The sequence below is a fragment of the Colletotrichum tamarilloi genome (assembly GCF_030869305.1).
Source record: "Colletotrichum tamarilloi strain Tom-12 chromosome Unknown Scaffold_14.1, whole genome shotgun sequence".
Classification (NCBI taxonomy): Eukaryota; Fungi; Ascomycota; class Sordariomycetes; order Glomerellales; family Glomerellaceae; genus Colletotrichum; species Colletotrichum tamarilloi.
In genome coordinates this window covers 156,275-176,709 of record NW_026849397.1, presented here as the reverse complement: position 1 = coordinate 176,709, position 20,435 = coordinate 156,275, and the positions used below count along the sequence as shown (strand labels likewise).

The 20,435-nt window shown below is 38.8% G+C and overlaps 6 protein-coding genes across 6 annotated transcripts; 3 read left to right on the top strand and 3 right to left on the bottom strand.

The window, feature by feature from the left end:
• Positions 1–192: 192 nt before the first annotated feature.
• CTAM01_05456 (uncharacterized protein) lies at positions 193–1,848 on the top strand (the record flags this gene model as incomplete). Its single annotated transcript, XM_060521486.1, has 5 exons — positions 193–222; positions 633–758; positions 1,180–1,263; positions 1,325–1,342; positions 1,435–1,848. The coding sequence occupies 5 exons, from the start codon at positions 193–195 to the stop codon at positions 1,846–1,848; spliced, it is 672 nt and encodes a 223-aa protein (XP_060383700.1).
• Positions 1,849–2,239: 391 nt separating this feature from the next.
• On the bottom strand, positions 2,240–4,569 carry CTAM01_05455 (asparagine synthase; the record flags this gene model as incomplete). Its single annotated transcript, XM_060521485.1, has 4 exons — positions 2,240–3,381; positions 3,451–3,709; positions 3,769–4,331; positions 4,383–4,569. 4 exons carry the CDS (start codon positions 4,567–4,569, stop codon positions 2,240–2,242), a joined length of 2,151 nt encoding a protein of 716 aa, XP_060383699.1.
• Positions 4,570–6,222: 1,653 nt separating this feature from the next.
• On the bottom strand, positions 6,223–7,879 carry CTAM01_05454 (N-alkane-inducible cytochrome P450; the record flags this gene model as incomplete). The annotated part of the gene is made up of 3 exons (XM_060521484.1): positions 6,223–6,644; positions 6,712–7,249; positions 7,319–7,879. 3 exons carry the CDS (start codon positions 7,877–7,879, stop codon positions 6,223–6,225), a joined length of 1,521 nt encoding a protein of 506 aa, XP_060383698.1.
• A 961-nt stretch (positions 7,880–8,840) lies between these two features.
• CTAM01_05453 (uncharacterized protein) lies at positions 8,841–9,428 on the top strand (the record flags this gene model as incomplete). The annotated part of the gene is made up of 2 exons (XM_060521483.1): positions 8,841–8,876; positions 8,943–9,428. 2 exons carry the CDS (start codon positions 8,841–8,843, stop codon positions 9,426–9,428), a joined length of 522 nt encoding a protein of 173 aa, XP_060383697.1.
• A 7,668-nt stretch (positions 9,429–17,096) lies between these two features.
• Positions 17,097–17,459, top strand: CTAM01_05452 (uncharacterized protein; the record flags this gene model as incomplete). Its single annotated transcript, XM_060521482.1, has 1 exon — positions 17,097–17,459. One exon carries the CDS (start codon positions 17,097–17,099, stop codon positions 17,457–17,459), a length of 363 nt encoding a protein of 120 aa, XP_060383696.1.
• Positions 17,460–17,795: 336 nt separating this feature from the next.
• CTAM01_05451 (uncharacterized protein) lies at positions 17,796–19,991 on the bottom strand (the record flags this gene model as incomplete). The annotated part of the gene is made up of 2 exons (XM_060521481.1): positions 17,796–19,521; positions 19,585–19,991. The coding sequence occupies 2 exons, from the start codon at positions 19,989–19,991 to the stop codon at positions 17,796–17,798; spliced, it is 2,133 nt and encodes a 710-aa protein (XP_060383695.1).
• Between the last annotated feature and the right edge of the window lie 444 nt (positions 19,992–20,435).

Genomic DNA, 20,435 nt, shown 5'->3' with positions numbered 1-20,435 from the left:
TCCCTGTGTTTGACGAGCTAGACCTCTCGCCCTGGCTGGTGAAACCAGCCGGACGGGTATCCCGCCAGCGGCGTCGCCGGGCCAAACTTAGAGACTGGGACCTCAACTATGTACGCCACCCCGCAAAGCTCGTGCGTACCCCCTCTTCCATTTCCACATTCCTTTTTCAGCTTCAGCATAAGCTTTCGCGCGATGCGGCCCTCAGATGTGAACCCGCAGTCTGTGAGCCGTTACTCGATGCTCACCTTATTGTCACTCCAGCAGTTTCACACATTTTCGAGACCATTAGGCTCAACGTCCACTGCATGCATGTAAATTTTTAATACACTCGAAGCCTGGATAGTCAGTCGTGGTTTTGATATCACTTGTCGAAACGATACTGCCCCTCTACCCCCAGCTGTGATCCAGGAGGTTGGTTCCGTGATGAGACAATACATCGGCCCAAGAGAAGCCGCCGTTAGTTGCGTGAATAGGTTATTTGGATTCTCGATTGCTTGCTACAGCCTCAAACACATTGACAAATCCAGACCTTCAGCTCACTTCAGCCAGCTTTCTGGTGGTCCGCCTCAAACTCGATCACTCGTTCTAGCTTGTGGCGTACATCCTCCCCCGAAAATGAAATCGAACTCTAGGCTGGTACTCCAAAGGAAAAGAAAATATTGGGCAAGCGTTGTGATGGCGTTGAGGCCGCGAAGCTTGGCATCGAGTGCCTCGAACCCAAGATCTCGAAAGCGAGCTCGTGGGTGCACCTCGGTCTGGTATATCTGGCAACCGTATACTCATTGCCAAGAAAACACCAGCGGCCTTGGCTCGATTTTCACAGACGTGGTGGACCGTGAACTAAGACCCATGGACAGATTTCCAAGCCACAGAAGCAAATTCATTCTCGCTTCACCCGATCCCGGTCGCAAGTGAGGCTCTGTCTCATAACATGAAGCCTTCAACGTTGATGCTGTACACATCTTCGTTCGGTTCGAAGAGAAAGATGAAAACTTATAAATAAGCCATCTTATCACCTCAATTGGAAAGGGATATCCTTCCTCCTCATCACACTCACTCTCAAGATCACAGTCGCTTCTACATAGCTCACTCACACCACTCATTCCGACTCTCCCTCTCTTTTTAAGAACTCCATACTCTCAACCCATTCTCAAGATGCATATCCCTACTTTCGGACAGGTTGCCACCATCGGCATGGCTTTCTTCACCGTCGCTGCCTTGGCTGCTCCCATCGCAGAGCCCCTCGATACCGATCTCATCGAGGTAAGAACACCACTCTATTCCCGGCCATGACTACATGCACGAATAAGCTAATATCCCCCAGCGATCCACCGATCTGACTGTAAGTTCTGAAGCATCAACAACACCCGTTCATGCCTCCGAAGAGATGACATTTGATTTGCTAGACGCTTCGACTAACTTCTAACCCATTAGGCCCGTGGCGAGGGACTTGCTTTCACCGGCGCCATTAGCGCCCTTGAGCAGCGCAACAGCAAGAAGAAGTGCAAGCGTACCAACAACAAGGGCTACTGCACCGATTCCGATGACGATAAGAAGGACAAGAAGAAGAAGCAGTGCAAGCGCAACAAGAAGGGCGATTGCTCTGACTCTGACGATGACAAGAAGGATAAGAAGAAGAAGCAGTGCAGGCGCAATAAGAAGGGTAACTGCTCCGATGATGAGGATGAGAAGAAGAAGGGCAACCAGAAGGAGGACAAGAAGAAGAACGATGACAACAAGAACGATGACAACAAGAACGATGACAACAAGAGCGATGACAACAAGAACGATGATGAGAAGAACGATGACCAGAAGAACGGCAAGGATGACAAGGGCGGCTTTTACTAAGCTTCCGACCCAATTGAAGATGAGGACAGGCTAACACATACGTCTGACTGCTTAAACCTATGCTGGACAGCAACCTGCTGTCTGGCCTATGGTTCCCAGCCGGCTTGGCTTGGATATGTGTTCTTCACACGCAACACTGACACATCTAGAAGAGAGAGAGAGTTTTTTTTCAATTTGTAACATCATATTATCACATGTATATACACTACGTCAATACTTATGATACACATCTCTCATTCTTACTTCTTTTCAGAGACTTCTCCACATCGGAAGATGCATGTCTAGTCTTATTCATCTGGGTTTGCTAATTGCACCCGGCTGAGAAATCGAGTTGTTTACTCAAATGTCATTCACCGCCTACCTTATAGGTATCATGCTACTGGATGAAAGTTTACGTGCAGCTTGGCTCGGTACCTCGAGTAGCTTTTTTGACGCCAAACCTCTGGCTCAGGACAACCCATGATCCAGTAATGACCAACTTTCTGAAGGCGTTGGGGTCAGAATCATTCCCAAACCCATGCTCAAGCCAACTTTTGACATCCTCCCATTCCAGGAATCCCAGATTGTTCACCGAGTCCTCCGTGATTAGCTTTCTAAAGAGCTGGTGTATAGGTCCTTCCCGAGGCCACTTGACAGGTGCTGAATATGGGTGTTTCCGACGATCATATAGCTCCTGAGTGATGAAAGGCTTACCAGCTTCCTTCAGAATCCACTTTTCGCTTAAGGCCTGGCGAGCAGCACTGAGATTCTTCCACCATAAACTTGATCCTGTCCCGTCTGTGTCGCCCTCTGGCTGATTGTACGCAATCTTCAGGCTGGGAGGAAGGCCGTTGACGTATTCAACCAAGTGATGGTCGAGGAATGGCGGCCGGGCTTCGATGCTGTGTGCCATTTCGGTACGATCACCCAAGCAGGTGAGGATCATATTGGGAAGGGCACCGCGAGTGTAGTAATAAAGTGAGGAGTGCAGCGTATGCCACTTTTCGTCCATGTTTTTGCGCACTTCAGCGGACATGGTCTCAGCTACACTGATCCTCATATCCTTCCGCCCGTAGGAGTCCTGGACCCAAGGGGCGAACATGCCCGAGTGGGGCTGCCACTTCAGAGCGTTGTTTCCAATGCCAAGATGTCGGGATACTGGAGCCGTCGTTTCCCATTCGTGATTGAACATGCCGACTCTGGTGAACATATTCTTGAGGTCGTCTGCCATTTCCTTTTGCATGGCCTCTCTCGCCTGGTCATTTTTTGCCAAAGCTGAGTCTGGCCACGCGTAATCCGGCTCCAGGAGAAAATCCGGCATCAGGAATGGGTACCCGGCGAAGTGTTCATCAGCGCCTTCACCTGTGAGAACAACCGGCACGCCAAATTGCCGGGGTAGTGTGGAAAGACAGAATTTGCCCACGAAGTTGAGGTCGAAATGATGGTGCTCAGTGTGGTAGACACATTCCACGAAGTTTTTTGCAAGCTCTTCCTCGTTCATGTCTTTTTTGAGGATTTGAACACCAAGCCAGTCTGCTGTCCGCTGTGCGATGTCTGTAAAATTAATTAGCCTCCATATGCATAATAAGGTAAGTTCATGATAGACTTGACAAGGGAACAAACCAGCCTCGTTGAAACCAGAGTCCTCAGGGAACTGGATGCTAAAACAGGAAATTCGTTTCGTGGCGTCTTGGTTGCCAAGCATTACACCCTCCTCACGAACAAGTTTTGTTACGATTCCAGCAACGACAGAGGAATCAATGCCACCTGATAGGTAGATACCTACTGGTACATCGGCACGCAGCCGAAGTCTTACAGATTCTACGATCCTCTCTCTGACTTCCAGAATGATTTTATCTAATTGACGCGTTTCGACCTCATGCTGTTTTTTATAAGCTAAGATTATGAGTAGGTGGCGCTTCAGGCCAGGTTGACACGTACCTTATTCTTGTATTCAGGATCCCAATATTGATGGTGCTTGATCTCACCACTTTCAGCGATCTCCATCCACGAACCTGGCTTCAATTTCCAAACATCTTTGTAAATCGTATGTTCAGCTTGGAGAGAAAGTCCGCTGATGAGACCGGAGACGTTCCACTCGGGCTCCCAGCCAAGGGGCAAAAAGCCTTTGACCTCAGATGTCAAGACAAGCTGTTGCTGTGAGCCGTCACCAACAATAGTCCAGTACATTGGCTTGATGCCAAAGCGATCGCGGGCAGTAATCACCCGCCTATCTCTCTCATCAAAAATGACAAATGAGAATTCCCCTCTTAAATGTTCAAAGAACCCAGGAGCTCCGTAAATCTTATACAACGCAATCAACACTTCACTATCGCAATGGCCCTTGAATTGATATTCATGATCCCGGATGCACCGTTCTCGAATGGCGTCATGATCATATATCTCTCCATTGACGACGGCATGGATTTTCCCGTCATTGCTGTGCAGAGGTTGAACACCGTCAGGCGTTAGGTCATTGATGGCAAGACGACGGTGGCCGAGGCCTATATTCCAAAGTCAGTCAAATTTACTGAGCCTGAGCCATATGGTCATACCAATGGTTCCATCGTCACTCATCCAGATGCCCTCGGCATCCGGCCCTCGATGAGCAAGGCTTACGAGGCTTTCCGCTAACTGATTGTGCAAAGCCTGGCGACTTGGGGAGCTGTTATGGCTATTCCCATTTGATCCAGGGAGTGTGCCGCTTCGTCGTAACTTGATAGTTGCCGTAATGCCGCACATGATGCTATTTGGCGGAAGAACCAGGAGTGAGCGGAGTAGTGGGATGAGAAGAGTGGCACAGAGAGATCAGCAACTAGGTAAGTAGTGTAACTAAAGCTGCTTCTCGGAATCATCAGTCGTGGGCTTCGGAACCAATGGCGAACTCAGCGTGGTCAATTGCTTTAGAGTTCACATTAGTGAACTATGTACAACACTACGCAGGATTCAGTGACACCCGCAAGATCCAATCATCATAAGAAGCGCGTCCACTTATTTAATAGGCTTTCACGACATTGTGGAAACATTTCCAATTCTCTTGGCCCGTCCGAATTCCACCGCTGTCTTGGGCCAAATACGACCTTCCACATTGCGCAGACGTGGTCGCGATACTACACTTTCTTGGCCAAGACCGCAAATGACGCACCAGAAAGGGTGGAAAGACTTGAAGTGAGACCGGATTAACAATGCGATTACGTATGGGAAAGTCTTTGAGCTCGGTCGAAACACCCTCCGGGTATTGGTCGAAGCGCAGCAGGTCAAAGGAAAGACCACATCATAAACTCTAACTTGTCCGAGGGTCAACTAATTAATGATCGGAACACCTCAACGTCTCGGAGACTCAATGAGTCCTGCAGCAGGCCTTCGCTTATTTCAACTGACTCAAACCCGGTGGAGGTGGGCTAAAGTCTGCTCTGAAGCGGGGGAAGAATTTAAACTTTCCAAGGGTTGCCTTCAAAGATGTTTGTTGTCCCATTTTCCCGCGACACTTCTTGGCTCCAAAGGTGAAGTATAACCGATTGAGGTAGCCATTACTCGTTCAATTATAGCTTTTCGAACAATAGCAGAGGGGATAAGTTCATTCTGATTGGCGGGCTTGGACTTGAAGATTATGTGATCGGGGAAGTCGAGGCGAGAAAGCGGGAGCTACTCAGTGCCTGGTTGTTCGAGAACGTCAAGCCCTGTCGTGTCATCTAAATTTGGGACGAGACGTTACCATCCAGGTGGCATGTCGATTAGACAATGGCGGTGAAGAGTTGCAGCCCTCAGGGATATGAAGGTGATGCTCTTCGGACTGGCTCCTTGCTGCATCCGCAACTATAGCATATTAGGGTCCGGCCTTGGCGTTCTCCTTACCCGCCTTCTTAGGCTATTTGTATGTGCTGTGATGTCCTGGTGACATACTGGAGTCTCTGGATTAACATTTCATGTCTCTTGGGAGGTCCTATGTTGGCCTTTTCCATACGTGTACTCAGACGACTCATTGAGTCGCAGCTGCCTGCTTGTGGCAACATTCGATGCCACGGTGGTCAAGCCCAGGGGCCATTACAACCTTGTCCCACATACCTAAGATACAGTACTCGAAAGACTCATCTTTCAGGTAATCTTCAGGAACTGAGACCTGCATCGCATGGCGTGCTAAGTAGACTGCACTGTCAGTGAGGCATCGTGTTACCTTACGGGACTTATCGATGGTTTGAGAAGATTAGGTTGGTCAGATGTCACTGAAATGAAAGGGTCAAAAGCTGTGATGCATTCTTCATCACCTTTTTTGAGATTATTCGACTCGTCTGAATTCTCAAAAATTCTATGTAACAAGGCTTGCTAAGCGAGGAAAGGTCCGACGCAAACAACCTGGTACAGCTCGAGGCTATGAAAGAGACAACTTCAGGGTCCCTAAGCTTCCCGGAGGAGTCGCACCTTTACCCCATTGTTCAACGTCAGGGATAAGGTGAGTTGCTCGCGCCAGTCGGTCGGATCCAGATTTTCAATCCCAGAGAAGGCATGCAACAACCTGGCAATGGTATATGACGACTCGGTGAGGGCGAACTTCTGACCAGGGCAAACGCGAGGATCACCGTTGAAGGGCAGATATTCCCAGCCTGGTCGGAGAGTCTCCCAACGTTCTGGGATGAATTCCTCAGCATCGGGCCCGAAGAGTTCTGGACGACGGTGCATAACGAAAGTGCTGTATGTGACCACATTATTCTTGGCAACGAACATTGGCGAGCGTCCGTCGGGACCACCGCCAACCGGAATCACGCAGTCTTTGTTGGCCATGCGGCTATTAGTGGCAATAGGAGGGAAGAGTCGAAGAGCTGAGATTGAGGTTAGCCAGATGAAGTCATGTAAAAGGGAAGATCGGTGAGCGGCCCGCAAACTTACTTTCTTGAAGTACGTAGCGTAGATATGTCATCTGCATAACAGCATCGTAGGTCAAAGGCTCTGTGTAGTTTTCAAGCACGTCCGCCCTGAGTTTATCCCAGACTCTGGGATTACGTGCCAGCAAGAAGAAGGCGAATGCTAGCAGTCCTGCTGTTGTGTCTCTGGCCGCGAGCAACATGTTGACAATCTGGTCACGCAGCATGATGGGGTTGTCGGTGTCTTTGGCCAGTTCATTAAGAAAAACGTACTTCGTGCGAGCGTACTCGTCTTTCTTCTCCATAGGGTAAAGCTTCTCGTGCTCGCGGAACTCAAGGGCTTGCTTGACAAACTTGTCGGCATATGCGTGCACAATGCCACATGAGTCCCTGAACTTGGCGTCTCTGTGCGCGAACATCAAATTACCGAGGCGAAGTCGAAGAATTGTTCCTTGCTGGGCGTAATCGAGAGCATGGTGGAAAGTATGGGCAGAGTCGGAAGCGTAGTCTGACATCAAACCAACCGATTCTCCAAAAAGGTATTCGCTGTTTGAGTCAAGAACCTACATGTATAAATGTTAGCAATCCAAAAGTCAGAGACAAGAGTGGCCGTTGCGGTAAAATTGACGTACCATGCGGAAAAATAACTGTTGCAGGTCTATGGTGTAATTCTCCCGGGCGATTAGCTGTATAAGCTGATTGACGTGTGTTTCGAAGATGCTAAAATCTGTCACCTGAGCTCGGATGAAGCTTGGTCTGATGAGTGCCCTCTGATGGGCCCAGGTCTCGTTGTCGGTTGTGAAAATGCCTCGGCCAAGGAGAGGTGATGCACTCTTTCTTCTCAAAGGGCCCATTCCAAAGTCTTCAAACTGATTAGATAGCACAGTCTGGATTAACTTTGGGTCGCAAGTGTTGATGGTAGTCCGAAGGTATGTGTTCGTGGTGAAAGTCTGGCCCTGCTCGGCATGGCGTTTCTTCAGGAGAGCAAGGAAGCCGAATTTCTTTGCAGCGTCCAGATTTTGAAGTACCACATCAGTTCCGAAGACGGGATCTTTTTGAGGTAGCTTTTTGGGCGGAAGTGTGCCATATTCTCTCTTCATGCGGTGACGGAGAAGGTGTGTAGAAACAATAATGTAAAGGGAGTAGAAAACAGTTGCAACAGACGCAACCAGCGTCAAAACGGGGGTCAACATAATTATGAGAGGTGGCTTCAGGATGATATGATGGTATGTGCTTGTGCCTGTCAAGACTCTTGATTTAAATTTGTCTCGACCAGCACCTCTGCACCACTGGGGCGTCAGGTGAAGGGTACGAGGACTTTTATACCCAAGACTCATCCGTCGTCTTGTCCCAAACAATGGACTTAGACACATTAATTCTGCTATTTGAAGATGGACATCATCCGGCTCGTATATCCTCCACTACAACGGCAAGTACTTCCGTCCTCTCAATTGCTTGATCGTTGCACGTCTATGCCCACACCTTCGGTCTCGGTGCTCAGTGCTTACCTGACGTGTCAACAACCTAGCTCTAACAAGGAGGTACTTGAAGCCTTGGGTCTTGCTATTCAATCTGACCTCGTCCTAGTTTCGTGACATCCAAGCTGGGTCGAGCTGGGATGACACCAGGGTCATCAGTTGTGATTTATTTGGTACGATGCTTCGTTGCCTGGTACAGTCATACGATAGTCCTCCAATCCGCCTGCAGAGCGCGCGTTTTTCACCGGGTCAATCCCGCTCCTGAGACTTCAGATCGTCGCTTTCTTGGCCTTGCTTCGAGAGCTCCGCTGATTGCGGTATGCCAAACGGGCAGAAACCCGTCGCCGGTGACCCGTCTGTCCGACAGGCGGTCCCGGTGAACTCTAAAGTGTGGACTTACACGGGTTGTGTGATGATCCCGGCGTGATGCAGGCCGAGACGTCGGGTCTGAACATGTGTGTCAATCAAAAATAAAGTCGAGAAAGCGAAGCCGTCATAGCCGTTTGTTGTTAAATATGGCAGTCATGCTTCTTTGAACTAGTCCCCTAATCTTCATAGTTTTATAAGCCTCCGGTCTTTACGGGTTTATCCCACGACTAGCTGAACGCAACATTTCAAGGATCAAAGTCTCTTTCACCACCGCTTTGGGTGTTCCTCGCACAGACGATCTATCACTATGTCAACTCCAATCAAGCATGTTGCTCTTGCAGGTGTAAGTCAATTATCCCCCCTCGAGCGAATAAATGCTCTAGGTGTCACAAACTGACGAGGGTTGCAGGCGAACGGTTTCTTAGGACGTGTTCTTCTTGATGTCCTACAGAGGTCGAAATTATTTGAGCTCACTGTTCTCACTCGTGAGGGGTCTCGCCACGAATTCCCTGCTGGCGTTACAGTGAAGAAAGTCGACTACGAGTCAGTCCCCAGTCTCGAAGCTGCGCTCAGAGGACAAGACGCTCTTGTTTCAGCCTTGGCATTCGACGTAATCCATATTCAGAGGAACGTTGTCGATGCAGCTTTCAACGCCGGCATACGAAGAATGATTCCATCCGAGTACGGTAATGACACCATGAACCCCAAGCTAGCCGTCATACCCATCTACCAGCCCAAGATTGCAATTCGCAAGTACCTCGATGAAAAGGTAGCTGCAAGGCCATCATTCTCGTACACCATCATCATGAATGTCTCCTTCTTGGCGCCTGGGTACGCACTTGACTTTCTTGTGGATGTCAAGGGCAAGAAAGCTATCACGAGTTATAGCACATAGCAATAGGCATACGGAGTGTAATAAAAGTGGCTTAATATATTAAAGTAGAAATAGACAAAAGGAAAAGGTCTATATACACGATATCTAAAATAAATACGTAATTTAATACGTAACGGGCACTTTATAAAATATAATTACTATCCTTATTACGTAATATACCCCCTAATTACTATTACTAGGGAGCTATTATACCTAAAATAGAACCTCTAAATACCCTTATAAAGGCCCGATTTAATTAAATATAAATAAAAAAAATAAGTATAAGGGATATATATTTTTTAAACCGTGTTTATTATAAATATATCCCTTTATTTAAAGTAAATAGAATCCTAATTTAAAATAGTGCGTATTTTATTATTTTTAGTATATAAATTATTAAAGGCGAGGCTACTTAGCTACTTTACGTATATTTAAATTCTTATAGCGTTACTTAGTTATTATTTTTCTTTTTTTTTTTAACCTTTTTATAGTTATTATAAATACCCCCGTTTACTACGCACGCGCGCCTATATTATTAAATCGTTTATTAATTTTATTTTAAATATAAATATTTAATATATCTAAAAATAATAATAAGTTTTATATAATTTTTATAATACTTTTTATATATATATTATATAGTTTATTAAGAGTTTAAATAAGTAATAATATTAACGAGCCCCTTTAAGTTATTACCCCCCCCTATAACTTCTTATTTATTTACTAAGGCCTAGTTACTAAGCTCTCCCTCCTTAGTTAAAAAGATATTAAAGCTATTAATAAAAATACCGAGAACTTTATTAAGTTCGAGGCTCTTATTAATAATCATAATAAGGGTAATAATAAAATAAATAGTAATAATAAGAGCTCTAAAAAGCTTTTATTTATCCCTCCCTCAGAGTTTAAAAATAAGGTTAAGAATATTTTAAATATTAAACTTTTTAAAAAGGGTATATTATATATTATTATCTTAGGAGTTCGTTTTTAATAATATTTTAGAATTTAAAAAACGTAAAGCTAGCTCTTTTTAAAAGGGTAATAAAAAATAAAAGAGAATATTAAGAAGTTAAAGTACCCCCTATAATAAGTATAGTTCTCTTTACTATTTTAAACCTATTTAATATATACTTAGTTCCTAAAAAACTTAAAGGAGTAGTTTTTAAAAAACGGTTAGTATAATATATACCTTATTTTTAAATAGCCCTCTAGTATACTAACCCTAAGGATAATAATTATTATTTTATAAAAAGTAATAACTAGTATACGTACTATTTTAATAGCTATTTAGTTAAGAAGTATATTAATATACCGGTTATTATATAGTTAATAGCCTAGGCTCTTACTAAGGCTATTATAAATAACGCTCCCTTTATTATAAATATATTATCCTTTTTTATTATTAAAAAGCGCACTCCTAATTATAGTTTTAATAAGAAATTAATAAGCTCCGTATTATTATTTGCTATATAAAAAATAATAAAAAAATATATAAGAACTATATTAAGTTTTATATAAAGAACTTCCTCCCCGCACCCCCCCTACCCTCTTTTTTAAATATACTTATATTATTAATTATACTTATTATAATTATTTATAACTAGCCTCTTATTATACTACTCGCTCTTATATTTTAAATTATTAACTTAACGGTCGTTCTATTTCTTATACCCCCTATTACTCCTATTATTCTTAACTTCGTAAACTTCAAAGTACGTAAAGTATAGTTCTTAATACGTATATTTACTTTTTTTATTAATAATACTATAATTTTAATAATCATATACTTTATAAACTAAGAGTTTAAATAGTAAGTATAAGCCCGAGTCTTATTTTTATATATATATACTTTATAAAATAAGGTTATTTTAAAAGTTTAGGCCTTTAGGCTAAAAAAAGTTTTATTTTATTTATTTTAAGCCTCTAGGCCGCACTCTAAGTTCTATTTATTATTTATTTTTAAGTATTAAGCTTTTTTTAAGCGTAGTTTAAATTAATTATTTTTAACTATTTTAACTATTTATAATAATTTCTTATGTATCATAAAAGTTAAGAAGTATATAAAAATATTTAAACTTAGTTCGTAAAAGGTTTTTAATAAGTCTATTTACTAATATATTTTTTATTAATATATAAATAACCTCGAAGCTACCTCTAATATACTCTTATTTTAGCTATATATTCTATATATTAATATAGTAAAGTTAAGTAACTATTCTTTCCCCTTCCCCTATAATAAGTTAAATTATTTACTAATTATCGTAGTTAACTAACTATACTTCTCTTAAGTTAAGGGTAATATTTTTAAAAAAGTACTTTAGAACTATAATCTCTTTTATAATTTCCTTAAAACAAAGAAGCTTAGTTTCGGTAATTAATATCGTAACTATTACTTAGTATACTAATTTTTATTAAATTAGGCTACTAAAAAGAAATATTATATATCCCTAAAATAATCGTCGTATTACCTTATTATTTATAAAGCTAGTATTTCTAGTTAAAAATAATAATTACGTACTTAGTATATTACCGTAATAGAGCGTAAAATATTTTATTATATAAAAATATTAAATATAATAATTAATTATTTTAATATAAGTTATACTTAGGTTAGTTAAGAACTATAATAATTATAAATAAGTAAAAGCGATATCTAGTCTAATTATTATAACTATATAAAGTATATTTCTAACTTTCTCTTAGTAACTCTTTATTTCCTTTTTTATTACTTACCCCTCGTTTAGTTTAAACTCGTTTTAAAGAAGAGGGGTAGCTAAATATAATAAATTTATAAAATCGAAGCGCTTAATAACTCGCTTAATATATACATTATAAATAAAATAAACCTTATAAATAATACGATTTTATAAAATCCGTACTCTAAAAAAGTAATTAATTAGTCTATTCTTTTTAAAATTAATATATTTTTTTATATTATTAACGATCCCCTAAGCTACTTTTTAATCGTTTTAATAATATAGAATTATAAAATCGTTAACGTAAAATACTAATATTACTTTTTTATTTACGGTTTAGTAAATATAGATCTCCTCGTAACTATATATTATATTTATATTATAAAGTATAGAAGTAAAAGTTTAGAACTAAAGAATTAGTAAGTCTTAGAAGTTATATAGAACGCATTAGAGCTTATTTATTTTATTAATAACCTTATATCTTTTTAAAAGTTTAATAATTACTAGTTTTTTATTTTTAAAAAGCGCGTTAAGGAATACGTTAATAATATTATACTAGTTAGCCTTAAGGTCGAATTAGGTAGCTATTACTATTATAAGCCTAAAGGCCTTTATAATAAGCGTCGAAGCGTACGTATTTTATAAGGGGTTAAGTAGTTATATATCCCCCCTTATATATATATATACTTTTACCTCGCAAACCTCGTTATTAGCGTTATACTTATAAGTATATACCTATTTTAATAAAAATAGGATCCCTTATTTAAAATTACGGTCGACTTCTTCTTATATATTAATATCCCTTAGCTTTTTTATTTTTACGTTTATAGTATCCCTAAGTAGCTTTTATAGTTACTATAAAAAATATTTAATATTACTAAACTTTTTTAATAAGCTTTAGAAATTAATTTTAATAAGTTATAATTTCTAAACTCTTTTAAAGCGCTCTAAATAGGTCCTATAAACTACTCCTTTTATTACTTAATAAAGTATTATATATCCTATATTACTTTCTTTTATAGCTTTTTATTAATTAAATATAAAAATAGAAAAAAAGTAGTCCTAGTAACGGTTATAATAATTACTATTTTCTATATTTAAATATAAAAGCGTTATAAAAATACTATTATTAAAGCGTTATAGAGGTCTACGGGCCTAGTTTAAACGTTTAGGACCTAACAGAGCTTTACTTAGTATTTAATAAAGTAGTTTTTATAAGCTTTATTTTTATATAATAATAGAGGTTTATTATAAGGGTTCTTTATTAATATCGATTTTAATATTAAGAATTACTTTTTTATAATTAGTACTTTATTTACTATATATTTTAATATTTTATTAAGAGCTATTAAGAATTAAAAGCTTAAGAACTTTTATAATATATATAAGCGCTTATAAAAAGGATTATAAACTACACAAAGCTATTTATAACCCGGTTATTATATCCCCTTCTTTACCCCTACTCCTAAGCTCGTATAAAGGGGTTATTTTAGGGATTAATAATAATAATAAGACTATATTAGCCTCGTTAGCCTTATTAACTATACCCTAAAGTATATCTATTAGTTACTTAATATCTTAAATAGTTAAAAATCTAATAATAATACTATTCTTAACTATAGAATTATTTTAAATATTAATATTTCCAAAGTCTAGATCTACTTCCCTAAGTACTTAAACTAACTTATTATTAATATTAAAAAGTTCTTATATTTTTTAAATTATTAAATTTACTTATTCACCTATAATAGCTTATTCCTCGTATATAAGATTATAAAAAACTTCTTTATTAAACTTAATATTCTTTATAATAAATACTTATTTAAATATAAGTACTTAGACCCTATATAAGTTATACGTTTTTAATATATATCTAACTAAGTATTTTATATACCCGCAAAGAAGTATTTTAAACTCTTTTTAATATATACCCCTCTTACGATCCTTATAAAAAGGGTATATTTAATAACTATATATATAGAAACTACTAAAGTACGGGGTTACTAATTTAAAATCCCGCACTTAATAACCCGTTTATTACTAATATTAATACCGCTTCTATTAATTAATTTCTATTATAATAAATAAATCTCCTTTATTAACCTCCTATAGGGTAATATTATAAATAAAAATTATTATTAATACTATCTTATTTTATAAATTTATAAAGAGGTTTATAAAAAGGCGTATTTTACGAGCTTTAATAATTACGAGTTAACTTACTCTTTTTATATTACTTACGGGTTCTTTTATATATAAAAATAGAAGTTCTATTCCGATTCTTAGCTTATTATACTACGTTTTATATACGTATTTAACGTTTATAATTAAGAAAGTAGTCTTATTATTATTTCTAAAAAAATAAATTAAAGTTCTTTTTTAATAATAAATCGCTATTTCGAGGCTTTATAATATAAAAAATACTTCCTTTTTTATTTTAATTTTTAAAAAGAACCCCCTAAATTACTTACTATATTCGTTAGAAACTATAAATATATATTATTATTTACTAAGAAATAGTTTAAAATAAAAAAGATCTTAGTATATATAATACTATAGCTATAAGGCTTTTTTTAAAAATAGTCCTTTTAAAACTACTATCTTAGTATTAAATAATATATATACTTTATACTTAACCTATAATAGAGGTTTAATACGTATACCTCGAGTTTTATATAGTAATTAACGAAAAGTATTAAGTCTGAGATAACCTATTTTAAAATACTAAAGGAGCGCGTTATTAGACCTCTTATAAATATATTAATATAAATAATAGAATTTTCTATAACTAATTAGTAATATAATACTAACTAAGCTCTATAAAATATACTTAAAGTTTATAAAAAAAGGATAGGATTAGAAGAGCTTATATTTAAAAAAGATTAGATTATTTTTTTAAATAAGCTACTTTTTAATAATACTCTTATAAAGCGTTCCCTATTATAAAATATAATCTAGATTATAGTACTAAAATACGCTTCTATTTAGTAAAGTTTTTAAAACTATATTAATATAAAATCCCTTAATATAAGTAACGTTTTAGAGCTTTAAATTATAAGTTCCCTTCTCCTTAAGTCCGTTTAAAACGCCCTTTATAATACGAGTATTATATATAATAATAAGTAATATAATAGTTCTTAATTTAACGTAGTTATTATCGCTTAATAGTACGTAACTCTTAAGTTTAAATAAGCTCTTATTATTAACTAAATATATTATTTTATAACTATTTATTATTATACTTTAAAAAAGGGAATAAGTACTATTTATAAGGGTATTAAAAATTACGTTTATTTTTAAATCCTAACTCTTTATAAATATAATAATTACGTAGCCCTCGTCTTAGTCTATTAATAAGCTTACTATAAGTTAATTAAAAAATCTTTTTAAAAACCCCGGTTTTTTAAAAGTTCTATCGTTTTTTAACTAACTAGCTTTTTTAAGCTTATTATAAAATAATTTCTACTTATTTAATTTAATAATAACAAGGACTTCTTTTATATAGCTTTTTAATATTCATATTAATAACTTATTAATATTTTAGTTTATAAATACTTATTTTAACTTTTAATATACTAAAAAGTACTATAAATATACGTAATTATAAAAATACGTAACGTTACCCTTATTATTTACGTTATTAACTAAGTTAGAGCGTTTAGTAAAAGTAAAATAAGCCCCTCTTTAACTTAAAAACTATTTAGTATATACGTCCTAAGTTACTAAGCTAAATATATATATAATCTCTTTAAAGGTCTTAGTATACGTTCTAAAAGCTATTAATTTACTAAAAGTCTTATATATATATTAGCCCTATATAGGGTTAAGCCTAGACTTAACTATAATTAAAAAATTAAGTATAGTAATTTTTTTATTAATTTTTAAAATATTATACGTTTTAGTTTAAAAATAAGTAGACTATTACTCCTTATATTAGTATTAGGGGTTAATTTTAGTCCTCGCTTTATTAAAAACTTATTAATATTCCTCTTAAACTATATTCCTAACTACTACTTTAGAGGGCGTAAATTCTTATTTTAAATATTTAACAATTTATTATATATTAAACTTAATACCGTCCTTAATAGTTTTTTAAAATATATATTTATAAAAAGTAGTATTAACTAATTTTACTAATTACTAAGTAAGGAGTTTAATATATATATTAATAATATTACGTTTTTAAACTTTAAATTATTCGTATTTAGCTTCGATCTCTTATTATTTTTAAATATTTTTAAATATATAAATCTTTTTTATAAGTATAGTATAAAGATAGATTTATTTATATAAAGTAAGTAGCTTAGTTAGTTTTATAAAAAAAAACCTAGCTTAGTTTTATAAGTTATTTATATTTAAAAAAGTTAAAGGGGTTATACTAAGAGTTATATTTAAAAACTATTAATATAAGATTTTTGAGTTTTTTTAGTTATTTTTAAACGCTTTATAACGTATTTAATAAGCTTATAATTCTTTTTTATTATAAGTTATAACTAATTATCTAAATTTAAAAAGTAAAATAAGTACTATAAAAAGGTTAAGGAGTATATTAGAATTTAAAGTATTTAAATTAACGTATTTTTAAACCCTAACGCCCTTATTTATAATACGGAGTATGTTAAACTATTTAATCTAACTATCGTAGTTAGTTAATTTAGCTTAGGCTAAAATTAGTATAAGTATATTTATTATCTTAAAAAGATTATAAAAATCGTATTAATAAGTACGTTATTATAATATAAAGTCTTAATTAAGAGCTAAGTTTATAATTATTATAAATTATAATATATAATAATAAGCATACGGAGTATAATAAAAATAGCTTAATATATTAAAATAAAAATAGATAAAAAAAAAAGGTCTATATATACGATATCTAAGATAGATACGTAATTCAGTACGTAACGGGTACTTCGTAAGATGCGGTTACTATCCCTATTATGTAATAAAAGCTCATATCAAGGATGGCGGTAATGTTAAATTCTGTGTAACGACCATGCCGCATATCGGACAAGCCGTCATTGGCATCCTCACTCATCTCGAGGAGACAGCAAACCGTCCGGTAAAGATTAGCAGTGTTGAGACGACACAAAATGAGATAGTTGAGATTTCCAAAAGCATTGATCCAACAGGGGAATGGGAAGTCAAGCATTCGAGAACTGAGGACTTAGAGAAGATCGCTCACGAGAGATGGAGCAAGGGGGACCACAGTGAAGAAGTGGTTGAAATGTTCATTAACCGTGCTTTCATTGGCACAGAGGCTGGTTATTTCCCTGTGACTGACAACAAACTGCTCGGCATTGAACCGATAGGCAGAGAGGGGCTAGAGCAGATTATCAAGACTGCTATCAAAGGTTGAGGTTGGTCACCGTGCACTCAAGATAGTTGGGCTCTAAACCGAATCGTTATCTGATTTGGCAATGAGCATTGAATTGGTCAAGCAGAGTTCAGAACAAAATCCTCAACCATATTTCAGTCGTGCGTTCTGATTCAGAAATACTGGTTCGAGACCAAGATTGATTACTTCGTAGCAGCATTTGATACATGCGATACTCAGCATCTGTTATTATTACATTGTGATTAAGAAGTATGGCCATCCATACGCATTACCCTTCCCGTCCAACAATGTCATTCAGGCCTCGAGCACCTCCCGAAACTCCCACTCTCTATTGACTTGAGACATAATTCCTGGCATTTACGTTGATTTTTGCAAGCTGAGAGAGCCGGCTTGTACAAGTCTCCTGGCGCTGCTTGGTGGGCTTGACGCCCCAGCTTCCTCCAAACCACCGGTCTCAACGTAGGGCGGTGGCATATCCGTTTCACTTTCAACTGGTCGAATCTGGGTAGTAGACGACGAAACTGGCCGCCTCGGACTGACAGGCGTTGGCGGTGCTCTCGCCGCCGCCGGCCGCTCTGGGGCTTGAGCACCGCGGTCCGTCAACGACTTGATGGTCTCCGGGTTCTGAAGTAATCTTGCCAACGCCAACGGCTTGATCTGACCCATCTTGTTGACATCTGCGCCGTGGGCAAGGACTGCTTGTAGAATTGCGTGGTTTTCTGACTGAAGCGCTTCGAGCAAGGGGGTTCTGCCCTTGGTATCTGCTTCGTTCGGGTTCGCTCCGTGTAGGAGAAGAACTTTTACGTCCTCTTGTCTATTCTGATCAATGGCGTAGAGTAGAAATGTTGTATCCTTGACTTTCTTGTTTGGATTGCCGCCGTGAGCAAGGAACATGCGCAGAAGATCGGTGTTGCCGAGAGTGATAACCATGCTCATAATGGATTCTCCCCAATTATCGACTTGATTTGGGTTGGCCCCTCGTGCCAGAAGCGATTTGATGAGCTCAATCTTGATTCCTTCCTCCATATCTTTGTTTTGCAGCAAGGTCCATAATATACCTTTGCCCATCAACCCTGTGGCATTCGGATCGGCGCCTCGGGATAGCAAAGTCTTGACTAGATCATACTTCTTTTTGTGAAGGGCGGAAATAATCATCGTACTGCCTGTGAGGTCCATGGTGTTTGGGTCCGCGCCATGCTCTAGTAAGAACGTGACAATGTCCATCCGGTTCTGGCCTAAAGCCATATGTAGTGCAGGCTGCCCGCTGATATCTCTAGCATTGACGTCGGCACCATATTCTTTCAGGAGCTTTATGTGTGGGAGGCTACCGCTGAGTATGGCATGAATAAAGATGGTCCGGCCACTAATAGCAGCTGTGTTGGCGTCGCAGCCTCGTCGCAAGAAGAGTCTGATGATATCCAGCTGGCCGCTGTTTGCCACCTCGATGAAGTACGGCTGTCCAGACCACGAACGCTCTTTCATCTCGAAACCATGATTGATGAGATATTCTGCGATTGGCACAAAGCCGCATTCGGCAGCATGAAATAATGGGGGCTTCTTCTTGCCACTGCAAGAGTCTTTGGTTGATCGATCAGCTCCATTTTTGACGAGAAATTCGACAGCTGGTCTCTGATTGGCTCTGATGGCACAAATGAGCGGCGTGTATCCTTCTTCGTTCTGGCCGTTAACATTGACTCCTTCCGAGACGAAGCCTTTGAGGTGTCCCACGTCGCCGCTTTTGGCGGCCTGGCACATGGCGATGACCATGGGTTCTGGTTTGGCGCGTAGGCCAGCGGTCATCGCTTTGAAAGAGCTTGAGATTGAGGAGAAGAATTGGCCGGATGCCTTGCTTTTCCCCTTGTTGGCTTTACCAGACGTGTAGTCTGGGGGTGGCTCCTCGGCTTGAACGTCCCCAAATTCTTCGGCGAAGGCTGCGATATCTATGGCAGATTGGCCAGCTTCGTCTGAGGGTCCCAGAATGTCACTACGGGTTAGAACAATTTGAGACGCCTCTACTGCCGATTCTAACATTCCATGCCCGTCAGGAGACGAGAGTCTTGCATCCTGCTGAGCGACAGTTGACCTAGGTGAATGAATCAGTACCACGTACCTAGCCATAAGGAGCGTAGATATCCTAAAAACTTACATATGCGCTACGGAGACAAATTGTGCGAACAAGCGAGTATTCGTCAAATGATAGGTCTCGTACTGCAGAATCACATCGGAGTTGAGGCTCGTCACGTTTGCTGGGTCGAGTCTATGTATCTGCTTGTCTAAGACTGCCGCGGCATCTGCGCAAGGCTGAATAGCGATAGCCAGAGCATTTCGCAGACCGGGCGATATGGCTGAGGAGTCATTGAGCGACCTTCTGAGCTGCTCAGTCGTGTCTCTAAACTGATCGAGTTTTGCCGAAACCGAAATCAAGTGTTGCGCTGCTGTGCTCCCAGGATCGATGGCCTTCAACAGACTGTCGAGCTCAGCGGACGTGGAAACAATTCGGTGAGTGATGTCATCACAACTCGTGGTTACCGCAGCGGAGGAGAATCCCGCCATTATCAAGCTCGATGTATTATCTTCAACTGAAGACGGAGTTTCGATGGAGTGTTAATCACGCCTACAATCTGCTATTGCTCTTGGCGCTGGTCATGGTCGTTGGGGGGGTGATTTATGGTTAAATCTAGAGGCAGGGGGTTGCCTGGCCCCGCCGATAATCAGTCAAATGGTGGGATGATGCTACGAACAGTCAAATGCCACGTCTTGGTTGGATACTCAGCCATCTTGCTAGGCAGGAATCCTGCGCCGCACTCTGGCAAGTTTGGTAGCTCAGCCGCAGGATTCGGCCGACCCAATCAGGGCCAGAGAACGGGCTAGCGGTGTTGAGACGCGCGTTCGGAACACGACACCCGCATGCTGTGGCTTGGTAAGGTTGACAAGAGGCCTCTTCGATCGAATTCGTTACAGGAAGCAGTCAACTCGTTCTGCCTTTCAACCAAACGT